This window comes from Lampris incognitus, chromosome 11 (assembly GCF_029633865.1).
Source record: "Lampris incognitus isolate fLamInc1 chromosome 11, fLamInc1.hap2, whole genome shotgun sequence".
In the NCBI taxonomy this organism is placed as follows: domain Eukaryota; kingdom Metazoa; phylum Chordata; class Actinopteri; order Lampriformes; family Lampridae; genus Lampris; species Lampris incognitus.
In genome coordinates, this window is record NC_079221.1 from 58,606,770 (window position 1) to 58,619,508 (window position 12,739).

The window sequence follows — 12,739 nt, forward strand, 5'->3', positions numbered from 1 at the left end:
CTCCCACCACTATGATTGAGCCACTATTAAACTGTTTGAGTTTATCCCTCAGTTTGCTAAACAATCTCAAGCGATCAGTGCCTGTATTATAAGCATACACATTTATAAACACAAAAGGTATTTCTCGGATTGTTGCTTGAACTACCTGGATCCTGCCCTGCTCCACTTCACATGTCAAAACATTTGTTAAAAGGAGGCGCTGGCTGCGAGAAAATAACAGCTACACCTGCACTAAAGTTGGTACCATGGCTCAAAAAAGCCTGGCCTGCCCAACTCATTCCCCACTCTATCTCATTGTCTGCAGAGCTGTGTGTTTCCTGTAGGGGGAGCACATCTATGTTCTTAGCTCTACTCAGCTCAGCTACCACACCTCGCTTAACTCTATCCCGTCCTCCGTTAATATTTAGACTCCCTACTCGCAAACCGTCCATTAAAAGAAGAGAGAAAAGGAAGGATAAGACAGCGAAACCTTTCCAAGAGAGAAAAACACCTTTTGTGTATCACATATATTTCAGTTTTGATCATTTAAAGGAACCTTTCCTCACTTTTCTTTCCTGAGTTTCATCAGAATCTTCTTCAGACGAAACCTCTTCTGCTTACTGAGCTCTTCATATCCAGCTGTTTTTCTAATTTTCATAACAGAACTAACAAACCTGTCCACATCTGAGAAGAAATCTGATACATCCACAAATTGTCTGCCATAGGTTTCATCAAGGAAATCATTAATCTCCTTTAATAAGTATGACTGCTGATCACCTTGTGACACAATATCAGTAAACTGAGATATAGGCTATCATCCTCTAACATGTCCTCACCTTCATTTCCAGCATTTTCACAGTGTGATTCACCTGTTGCATAGACCTGACTCTCAGCCTCGGCTGGGTGACTGTCTCTCACTGGTTCTGTCTGTCCTCCGTCTCTGCATACATCTGCATCATGTGCTGCAGTACCACTCAGATTACTGTCATTTACAGTAGTGCTGTCCTGCTCAGTTGGTACATTTCCCTCCGTACCAGGTTGCGGATCACCGGTTGCGGTATGTCCTGCCGCCAGGCTGTGGCTCGCCTGTACTGCTGCCCGCTGTGGGCTCCCTGTGCGGGCAGGATGAACGTTTGTGGCCGACATCGCCGCACTCAAAGCACCTCATGCTGCCAGAACTTGTATACAAAGTGTAGAAGCCGTGTTGGTATTTGACCTTAAATGACACTTGTAGATGTTCTGAGGGATCATTTAAATACATGAAGGCCTGTCTCCGCAGGGAGGTAACATGCTGCAGTCTGGCGTCGCCACAACCCAGACGACCTGTTCTGAACCCGCCAGCAACCTTTCCGAAACCACTCAGTTCTCCTTCAAGGAGCTCGTTTGGGATAAACGGAGGTACGCCTGACACGGTAACACGTGTCGACGGCACAAACAATGGCGAGACGGCTACAAACAGATCGTCCAGCACAAGGCCTCTCTCGACCAGCAGGGGGACTAAACGCTCTTCTCGGAGAAAAGCCACCACGGCTTTGTTCATCCCAGAGCCGTAGGTGATGTTCTCATAACCGACCTGTTCTCCTGCAGCCAGGAGAACCTGTTCCACAGTGTACCGCGGGTCCACCACCACTCTAACCCCGTGTCTGATAGACAGGGGAGGCGAGCCCTCACCGGGGAGGGGCGCCATACTGCACACCACCAAACTCCCACCAGCTACTCCAGTCACTTTCCAACAGCCAGCGACGAAGTAAAATTAAACTTCTCTCACCTCACCATGTAGAGAAGAAAAGAAAAGAAAAGAAAAGTGAAAGCAGTAGAGAACAAGTGAATTAAGCCAAAAAACACTCTCAAGCTCATTCAACGCCCTCACTCACGCTGACGCACCCAACATCCCAGCATGCAGTGCAGAGAGAGACAGAGAGAGAGACAGAGAAAGAGAGAGAGAGAGAGAGAGAGAGGGGGGGAGGGAGAGAGAGACAGCTGGTAGAGCAACAGAGAAGGCTCTATCATATTCAGACCACCTGAAACATGACATCTGGACAGTAACGCACACACGAGCGCACACACACACACACACACACACACACACACACGGTGTATAATGCCATCTTCATGACATGAATCACAGATACAGTATTGATTTCATAGGGAACAGCAGCTCCCATCAGCAGTGTGTGTGTCTGTGTGTGTGTGTGTGTGTGTGTGTGTGTGTGTGTGTGTGTGTGTGTGTGTGTGTGTGTGTGTGTGTGTGTGTGTGTGAACAGCAGTGGGTGACATTTGTTGTTCGATGGGTGTTGAACTGCTTCCCCCAGCTGTAAACCACGCACATCTGGAAAGGTAAACCATATTTGACCACAAACACGTGGGATTATACGAGTTATTAGTAGGATTAAATGAGTTAGTAGTTTTAGTAGTGGGATTAAACGAGTTAGTAGTGGGATTATATGAGTTAGTAGTTGGGGATTATATTGGTTAGTAGTGGGATTATACTAGTTAGTAGTGGGATTATACGAGTTAGTAGTGGGGATTATACTAGTTAGTAGGATTATATTGGTTATTAGTGGGATTATACACGTTAGTAGTGAGGATTATACTAGTTAGTAGTGGGATTATGTGAGTTAGTAGTGGGGATTATACTAGTTAACAGTGGGATTATGCGAGTTAGTAGTGGGTATTATACTAGTTAGGAGTGGGATTATACGAGTTAGTAGTGGGGATTATATGAGTTAGTAGTGGGATTATACTAGTTAGTAGTGGGATTATATTCGCCTCCACATTTTGCATCTGTGGCCTGTGTAGCATCAAGCTAGCTATCCAACCATGTGCACATTAACACTTTAGTTTAGCTGATGAAACATCATAGGCACAGCCCTGTAATTCTTATTATTGTAATAATTATTATTGTAATTATTATGCAGAGTTCAAACCAACATTAAACATTATGTAATGTTGTTGAAAGACAAAATTAGTTCTGCTTTTCATGAATTAAGAACACATGTTTAGGTGGAAAAGTCTTTACAACATTGTGCTTTACTTTGTCAGTGCTGCTTCACAAATGTGCATACAGGTCAAAGTTCCTATGGTGGTAGAAACATCCTCAGGTCATATTTGCATTTCATAAATTCTATTCAACCTTGTTATAGTTGAGTAGCCAAGTTCCTGGCACAGGAACAAACCAAACAAGACCAGAAGTTGGGGGTCTTTCTGTCCAGCTGAGATACCCACCATCACTGGCATGAAAGCAATGTCAAGAACCGAACCAAAATAAGGAAATGAAAAGACAATAAATGCAATGACATTTTGACTCTAAATGTTTTGCTAACAATCAATTGGTTTTCATGTGAGTCCATGACTCATAAAATTAGTCCTCTTTCAGACAAACGTGTCTCCACTCACAGAAAGTTGAATCAGTTCATCAGGACACAACGTTTACTGAGAGAAATCCTTAGTCCATAGCCATTACATTGCATGATCAACATTTAATTCATTATAGTTAAAGCAAAAAAGTTGTCTACCACCACATTGAATAGTTAATCATCTCCCTCTTTAAACATGTTAACGAGATCACTGGAAATCCGTATGGGTTACCATCCAACAAGTCACAGAAAGTTGAATCAGTTCATCTGGACACAACGTTTACTGACAGAAATGTTTCATCATCATCTAGGTGACCTCTTCAGTCTAAACTGACTACAGGTATCCCCACCCTTATAAACAATACAGTGACATAACGACTGAAACCAACGACCAGTTTCATATGCAAACTGCCGTGACCATTAACTAGAGTGTCCATGGCCATGTGTACTAGTCACAGAGGATTGGGGAATAGTTGCAATCACAGCATTGTAAGACGGTGACAGATGTTCTCTTAGAATCCCCCCCCCCCCGGTTCAGGGATGGTCTTTCCCTCTTCACATAGATGGCCTTTTTGGCTCCACATTCAAACCAGCGTCCCTCCCTCTCAAGGATGCGCACATCTTCATCCTTGAAAGAGTGGCCACTGGCCTGTAGATGGTGTAGACTGTGGAGTCCTGGTCTGTAGATAGAGAAGACTGTGGAGTCCTGGCCTGATGTGGTAGCTCTCCTGTGTTGTGTCATCCTCTTGGCCAGCATCTGTTTAGTTTCCCCAATGTACAAGTCACAGCAATCCTCCTGGCACTTAACAGCTACACTACATTGCTCTTTGTTCCAGGGGACCCGATCCTTGGGGTGGACCAACTACTGGCACAGTGCGTTTTAGGGTTTGAAAGCAACTGAGACGTGGTGTTTGCAAAATATGCATCTCAACTGTTCTGACACTCCCGTCACGCACAGAATCCCTACTGGTTTATGCTTAGACAGTTGTTGTTGTTCTCCTCTCTTCGATCGGTTGGTGCATTGTTTGGGCGTCTTCCTGGCTTTGACAAATGCTGAGTTAGGATAACTACACTTAACCAGGGCCTGTTTAATGTGGTATTTCTCCTCTTTCCTGGCTGCTATGTCAGTGGGGATGTTGTGGGCTTGGTGGTACAGCGTCCTGATGACCCCTAGTCAGATTTTCTTATCTGAATTATTGAGCATGTATAAAAAAAGATCTCTGTTTGCTTCATCCTAGCATTATTGGTGCTGACATGAATAACAATGTTGCTGAAAGTAGTCAACCAAGGCTGTTGAAGCTAATCTGGTATTACATGTAATGGTGTCTCCTATCACTAGTGTGCATTGCTTTATTCTGTCGACAGGAGCAGGAGAGGTACACTGGCCGGTAGGACTACCAACAGGGCTGGTGAGGGGCGAAAACTGGTTTACAGGTGGGAGAGGTGACTGCAGAACAGGCCACATGACCGGTGGCTTGCTCTTGCGAGCCTTTCCACTCTGATAAACAGAGACAAACTCCTCCACATCTGCTGAAACGATTGAGCTAGTGCTAACAATAGCAGGTCTGCTGTCAGGCCTGGGGCTAAGGCTATCTGGAGTCATGTCTAACGTAATCCTAGCCAAAAGCAGCTGCTCTAACTCATGGACACATCTCTCTAGTAGAGACAACCTATCTGTAACTGCTGAACAGCCGTTCAGTCGTGCTGAACCATCGTTTTAACGAGGCTGCTTTGACTGCGAATGCAAAAGAACTAAGTGCTAAACTGGGCTAAGCTCAAAGCTAGTAATAAACTAGGAATGAAAGGCTACCTACTGAACACAACAGTCGTTTGAGAAAGAAACTAGAGTCAAGCAATAAGTGAGCTAAGCACAGAAAATAACAAAATCAGTAGGACAAATTAAGAAATTGGTGCAGATTATAGAGAAGAGATCGTAAGAGAATAAAGAGCAGTTATCGATCTCACGAAGCTGACTCTCACAAAGGGGGAAGTCGGAAACAGCTGGCAGTGATGAGCAGTGAGGAAGAGGTGCAGGAGGAGATGTCAAGTTGCCAAGATTTTCATTGGGAGTGATGAAGAAGTATAGGATTAAATCAGTATATTAGAGGGACAGCTCAGGTTGGATGGTTTGGAGGCAAAGCACAAGATGAGACTGAGATGGTTTGTACATGTGCGGAGGAGAGATGCTGGGTATATTGGGAGAAGGATGGTGAATATGGAGCTGCCTGGTAAGAGCAAAAGAGGGAGGCTAAATAGGAGGTTTATGGATGTCATAAGGGAAACCCAACCACTGATGATGCACAAGCCAGTGAATTCTTAGTGTTGGTCGGTCCCAAGCCTGGATAAAGGGGCATGGTTACATCAGGAAAGGCATCCAACAAAAAAAGCTTTGCCAAATAATATATGCAGATCATAAATCAACTTTTCATACAGGATCGGTCAAGGCCTGAGTTGCCAACCACCACTGGTACTGCTGGCCAACAGGGTGCCAGTGGAAACTATGCTACTGTTGGGTGAAGGAGAATGTGAGGGGGAAGGCATGTCCAGAGGCAGCGGGGGAGGAGGAAGGGTAAAAGTGTGGAGGTGGAACTTTGAATGTTGGCACTATGACTGGTGAAGGGAGAGAACTGGCTGATATGATGGAGAGAAGGAAGGTAGATATACTGTGTGTGCAAGAGACCAGGTAGAAGGGGAGTAAGGCCAGGAGCATGGGAGGTGGGTTCAAACTCTTCTACCATGGTGCGAATGGGAGGAGAAATGGGGTAGGGGTAATCCTGAAGGAAGAGTATGTCATATTGGAGGAGAAGAGAGTGTCGGACAGAGTGTATGAAGCTGAAAATCGAAGGTATATTGATGAATGTTATCAGCGTATATACCCCACAAGTTGGGTGTGAGATGGAAGAGAAAGAATAATTCTGGAGTGAGTTGGATGAAGTGGTGGAGAGGGTACCCAAGGAGGAGAGAGTGGTGATTGGAGCGGACTTCAATGGGCATGTTGGTGAAGGGAACAGAGGTGATGAGGAGGTGATGGATAGGTATGGTGCCAAGGAGAGGAATGTGGAAGGACAGATGGTTGTGGATTTTGTAAAAGGATGGAAATGGCTGTGGTGAACACATTTCAAGAAGAGGGAGGAACACAGGGTGACATATAAGAGTGGAGGAAAGTGTACACAGGTGGTCTATATATCTTATGCAGGAGGCCGGATCTGAAAGGGATTGGAGACTGCAAGGCGGTGACAGGGGAGATGGTAGCTACGCAGCATCGGATGGTGGTCTGTAGGATGATTTTGGCGAATAAGAAGAGGAAGAAAGTGAAGGCAGAGCCAAGGATCAAATGGTAGAAGCTTAATAAAGAAGACTGTTGCGTGGAGTTCAGGGAGGAGGTAAGACAGGCACTGGGGTGGTAGTGAAGAGTTGATAGCTGGGCAACCACTGCAGAAATAGTGAGTCAGCTAGGAAGGTACTTGGTGTGTCATCTGGGCAGAGGAAGGAAGACATGGAGACTTGGTGGTAGAATGAGGAAGTACAGCAAAGTATACAGAGGAAACGGTTGGCAAAAAAGAAGTGGGATAGTCAGAGAGATGAAGAAAGTAGACAGGAGTACAAGGAGATGCAGCATAAAGTGATGAGAGAGATAGCAAAGGCAAAGGAAAAGTCATATGGCGAGTTGTATGAGAGGTTGGACGCTAAGGAAGGAGAAAAGGACTTGTACCGATTGGCTAGACAGAGAGACCGAGCTGGGAAGGATGTGCAGCAAGTTAGGGCGATCAAGGATAGAGATGGAAATGTGCTGACAAGCGAGGAGAGTGTGCTAAGAAGGTGGAAGGAGTACTTTGAGGGGCTGATGAATGAAGAAAATGAGAGAGAGAGAAGGTTGGATGATGTGGGGATAGTGAATCAGGATGTGCAGTGGATTAGCGAGGAAGAGAGGGTAGCTATGAAGAGGATGAAGAGTGGAAAGGCAGTTGGTCCTGATGACATACCTGTGGAGGCATGGAGATGTTTAGGAGAGATGGCAGTGGAGTTTTTAACTAGATTGTTTAACACAATCTTGGAAAGTGAGAGGATGCCTGAGGAGTGGAGAAGAAGCATACTGGTACCGATTTTCCAGAACAAGGGTGATGTGCAGAACTGTAGCAACTACAGAAGTATAGAGTTGATCAGCCACAGCATGAAGATATGGGAAAGAGTAATAGTAGCTAGGTTAAGAGGAGAGGTGATGATCAGCGAGCCGCAGTATGGTTTCATGCCACGAAAGAGCACCACAGATGTGATGTTTGCTTTCAGAATGTTGATGGAGAAGTATAGAGAAGGTCAGAAGGAGTTACATTGTGTCTTTGTGGATTTAGAGAAAGCATACGACAGGGTGCCGAGAGAGGAGGTGTGGTATTGTATGAGGAAGTCGGGAGTTGCAGAGAAGTATGTAGGAGTGGTGCAGGATATGTATGAGGAAGGTGTGACAGTGGAATGACAGATGGGTTCAAGGTGGAGGTGGGATTACATCAAGGATCGGCTCTGAGCCCTTTCTTATTTACAATGGTGATGGACAGGTTGACGGACAAGATCAGGCAGGGGTCTCTGTGGACTATGATGTTTGTCGATGACATTGTGATCTGCAGTGAGAGTAGGGTACAGGTTGAGGAGCACCTGGAGAGGTGGAGGTATGCACTGGAGAGAAGAGGAATGAAAGTCAGTAGGAGCAAGACAGAATACCTATGCGTGAATGAGAGGGAGGACAGTGGAATGGTCAGGATGCAAGGAGTGGAGGTGATGAAGGCATATGAGTTTAAATACTTGGGGTCAACTGTCCAAAAAAGACAAAAAGACAGGAGGTGGAGGTGGAGGTGGCAGAGTTGAAGATGATAAGATTTTCATTGGGAGTGATGAAGAAGGACAGGATTAGGAACGAGTATATTAGAGAGACAGCTCAGGTTAGACGTTTTGCGGTTTGGAGACAAAGCAAGAGAGGCTAGATTTGAGATGGCTTGGACATGTGTGGAGGAGGAGAGATGCTGGGTATATTGGGAGAAGGATGCTGAATATGGAGCTGCCAGGGAAGAGGAGAAGAGGAAGGCCAAAGAGGAGGTTTATGGATGTGGTGAGGGAAGACATGCAGGTGGCTGGTGTGACAGAGGACGATGCAGAGGACAGGAAGAGATGGAAACGGATGATCCGCTGTGGCGCCCCCTAACGGGAGCAGCCGAAAGTAGTAGTAGTAGTATTGTAGCATTATGAGAGGATATTTATATTATATATTTATATAAATTTTTATATAAATATACTTATATAAATTTCTGATTCTGATTTATATGTATGTATGTATGTATGTATGTATATATATATATATATATAGCGTTTTTTTTTCCAAAACCATCAATGGTGTTCAGTGCTCGACTAATGAGGAGCGGAATATCAACACGGATACAGGAAAAATATTTTAATGCATAGCAGTACAGGCCTGTTTCATGCGTCTCACACATCATCATCATCATCAGATTAGCAGCTGATGAGTGCGAGACGTACGAAACAGGCCTGTACAGCTATGCATTAAAATATTTTTCCTGTATCCGTGTCGATATATATATATATATATATATATATATATATATATATATATAGTGTGTGTGTGTGTGTGTGTGTAAATCAAACAGAAATTTATATAAGTATATATATATATATATATATATATCTACATATATATATTTACCCTTTGCAGACGCGTCACAATTATCACGTGACGAGGGAGACTGCGCCATGGCGGACGGCAGGAAGTGATAGACCGGGAAATTCAAAAGCGAACAACAAAAACAAACAAAACATTGTGACGGATGAGTAGCTATTATAGTTTACATGGAAGTGATGGCTGCCAATAGTCAGAGTCATGTTGTGGAGTTGTGCTGTGAAGTCAGGCACCTTGTAGGACGGCACAAAGAGCGGTATGTGGAGAAGCTAGCGATAGCGATAGCAGGGTTAGCTAGCGATAGCAGGGTTAGCTAGCGATAGCAGGGTTAGCTAGCGATAGCAGGGTTAGCTAGCGATAGCAGGGTTAGCTAGCGATAGCAGGGTTAGCTACTGACCCGTACCTTCTTCCTACCGATGTGTTCACGGATCTAGCAAAACCGTCCAGTCTGCCAGAGTTCAGTCCACACGGTCTGTACCACTCTGTTACCAACGGAGTGTCCCCCCCCCACACACACACACACAGGTGCTGACCTAAAAGCACACAAAAGTCTGGAAGCTGACCACTTCTTTGTAGCTGGTGGGGTTACAGAACCGCGGTGCTACGCTCACAGCAGGGGGGTGAGAGGCCACTGCTCGTCTGTTGTCGGCTGGATTCGCTGTTGTTTTTGTCTTCGTCACCTTTTGTGTGTCTGTGTGGTGTTTAAATCGGAGAGCACCGCTGGCGTCGTGTGTGGTTGCCGCTTCTCCCACCGTCTTGTCTTTCCCCTCTCTGTCCCCTCCGTGCTAGCCGCCTAACTAGCTAACTGGCTAACCACCACTCGGCTAACGTTAGCTTTATGTGAGCTCTGACCTCCTGGTTCTGCATGCTAGCTAGCGGATCTGGCTCCGTCCCCCAGCCCCCGCTTGAGTATTTACTTTACTTTCCCTCGGCAGGGGACACTATCCCTCTTTGGGCCATCATCAACTGGGACTAGCGTGATGTGGACATCACCGTCCCTGGCGGCAGCACTCCCCTTCATATGGGGAGTAGCTAGCCTCACCCCATCCGTGCTCTGCGCCACCCCTCTTACGTTTCCAGCGTTACTAACCCACCCGTCTCATGGAACCAACTCTCTGCTGCCCTCTTCTGTTTTTCCTTACATTACCCCCCTTATTACGACTACAGAGAATACCCTGGTTTCCCTTTTTATTAGCTTCCCTCCTCCTCCTCCCTTACACTACTCTCCTGATGAACTCCTGTCCCTCAACAAAAACTACCGGCTATCCTCTGTTGCACGCACCTCCGCTCTGTCTGCTGGCGTCCTCCGCTGCCGCCGTTGTCTTCATCGTGGCCCCAGACACTCCCGTCATCTACATCCTCCACTAACCCCGATACGATATCCCACATCCAAACCCTATGCTCCCACCGCCCCCCTCCACTGCACCCCCCCGCACTGCTAACCTGGACGACCTCAGACCTCTCCAGCATGCCCCCACTACGTTGCCCTCTCATTCCATCTACCTTGCCTCCGTAACACCCGATCACTAAATAACAAAGCCCTTATCCTACATGAAACAATCACTGATAATTCATTTGACTTTCTCCTGCTCACTGAAACCTGGCAACAACCTGGCGACTTTTTCTCCCTCAACGAAGCACCCCCCCCCCTCGTTTTGGCTACATCTGCAGACCCCGTCCCTCCCGTCGTGGAGGTGGTCTTGCTACCTTATTCAATCAGAACTTCAGGACTACTGAGCCCTCACTCCCCACCGTCTCATCATTTGAATTCCTCGCTTTTAAAAGCTGCTCAATGGCAGTCATTCTTATCTACCGGCCACCCACACCAAATCCATCTTTCCTGTCTGACCTCTCTGAACTCCTCACAAGAGCTTCATCTCTCCCCTCACACTTACTACTGCTTGGTGATTTTAACATCCACATTGATTTACGCACCTGTAAGTTTGCATCAGAATTCATCACTCTATTGGACAATTTCAACCTCACCCAGCACGTCACTTTCCCCACCCATGTCAAAGGCCATATCCTTGACCTGGTCTGCTCTGTCAATATACCGATACACAACATCCATCCATCCCCATTTCCTCTGTCAGACCATAATCTCATCCAGTTCACTATTCCATCCCCAACTCCTCGGCCACACCTCCTCAGAGAAATAACATTCCACAATACTAAATCTATTGACCCCCTCCAACTCTCCGATCTGCTCTCCTCTGCTCTCCCCCTGGAACCAGCCTCTACCTTACCTGATGATCTCACCAATCACCTCAATGCCACTCTGTCTGCCTCCCTCAACACACTGGCCCCTCTCAAAACAAAAATAGTCTCCTTCAACACCTCTGCACCCTGGTTCACACCTGAGCTCCGCACAATGAAACAGACTGCCCACCAACTGGAACGACTCACCAAGAAAACATCTCTCACTATACACTCACTGGTCACTTTATTAGGTACACCTTGCTAGTACCGGGTTGGACCCCCTTTTGCCTTCAGAACTGCCTTAATCCTTCGTGGCATAGATTCAACAAGGTACTGGAAACATTCCTCAGAGACTTTGGTCCATATTGACATGATAACATCACGCAGTTGTTGCAGATTTGTCGGCTGCACATCCATGATGCGAATCTCCCGGTCCACCACATCCCAAAGGTGCTCTATTGGATTGAGATCTGGTGACTGTGGAGGCCATTTGAGTACAGTGAACTCATTGTCATGTTCAAGAAACCAGTCTGAGATGATTCGAGCTTTATGACATGACGCGTTATCCTGCTGAAGTAGCCATCAGAAGATGGGAACGCTGTGGTCATAAAGGGATGGACATGGTCAGCAACAATACTCAGGTAGGCTGTGGCGTTGACACGATGCTCAATTGGTACTAAGGGGCCCAAAGTGTGCCAAGAAAATATCCCCCACACCATTACACCACCACCACCAGCCTGAACCGTTGATACAAGGCAGGATGGGTCCATGCTTTCATGTTGTTGACGCCAAATTCTGACCCTACCATCCGAATGTCGCAGCAGAAATCGAGACCCATCAGACCAGGCAACGTTTTTCCAATCTTCTATTGTCCAATTTTGGTGAGCCTGTGCGAATTGTAGCCTCAGTTTCCTGTTCTTAGCTGACAGGAGTGGCACCCGGTGTGGTCTTCTGCCGCTGTAGCCCATCTGCCTCAAGGTTCGACGTGTTGTGCATTCAGAGATGCTCTTCTGCATACCTCGGTTGTAATGAGTCGTTGTTTGAGTTACTGTTGCCTTTCTATCAGCTCGAACCAGTGTGGCCATTCTCCTCTGACCTTTGGCATCAACAAGGCATTTTCGCCCACAGATCTGCCGCACACTGGATATTTTCTCTTTTCCGGACCATTCTCTGTAAATCCTAGAGATGGTTGTGCGTGAAAATCCCAGTAGATCAGCAGTTTCTGAAATACTCAGACCAGCCCATCTGGCACCAACAACCATGCCACGTTCAAAGTCACTTAAATCACCTTTCTTCCCCATTCTGATGCTCGGTTTGAACTGCAGCAGATCGTCGTGACCATGTCTACATGCCTAAATGCATTGAGTTGCTGCCATGTGATTGGCTGATTAGAAATTTGCGTTAACGAGCAGTTGGACGGGTGTGCCTAATAAAGTGGCCGGTGAGTGTACATCAAGAAGCCCACGACCTCCACCTCTCTGTCTACAAAGATGCCCTCACCGCCGCCAAGTCTGCCTATCTTTCC

At 46.3% G+C, this 12,739-nt stretch overlaps 1 protein-coding gene across 1 annotated transcript in view; it reads left to right on the forward strand.

Annotated features, from left to right (window-relative positions):
* cerkl (ceramide kinase-like) overlaps positions 1-12,739 on the forward strand; it is a 204,980-nt gene that overhangs the window by 23,492 nt on the left and 168,749 nt on the right. The window contains exons 6-7 of the mRNA XM_056288976.1: positions 7,639-7,658; positions 8,075-8,081. Of these exons, the coding sequence (XP_056144951.1) occupies positions 7,639-7,658; positions 8,075-8,081 (27 nt within the window). The remainder of the gene's footprint in view (positions 1-7,638; positions 7,659-8,074; positions 8,082-12,739) is intronic.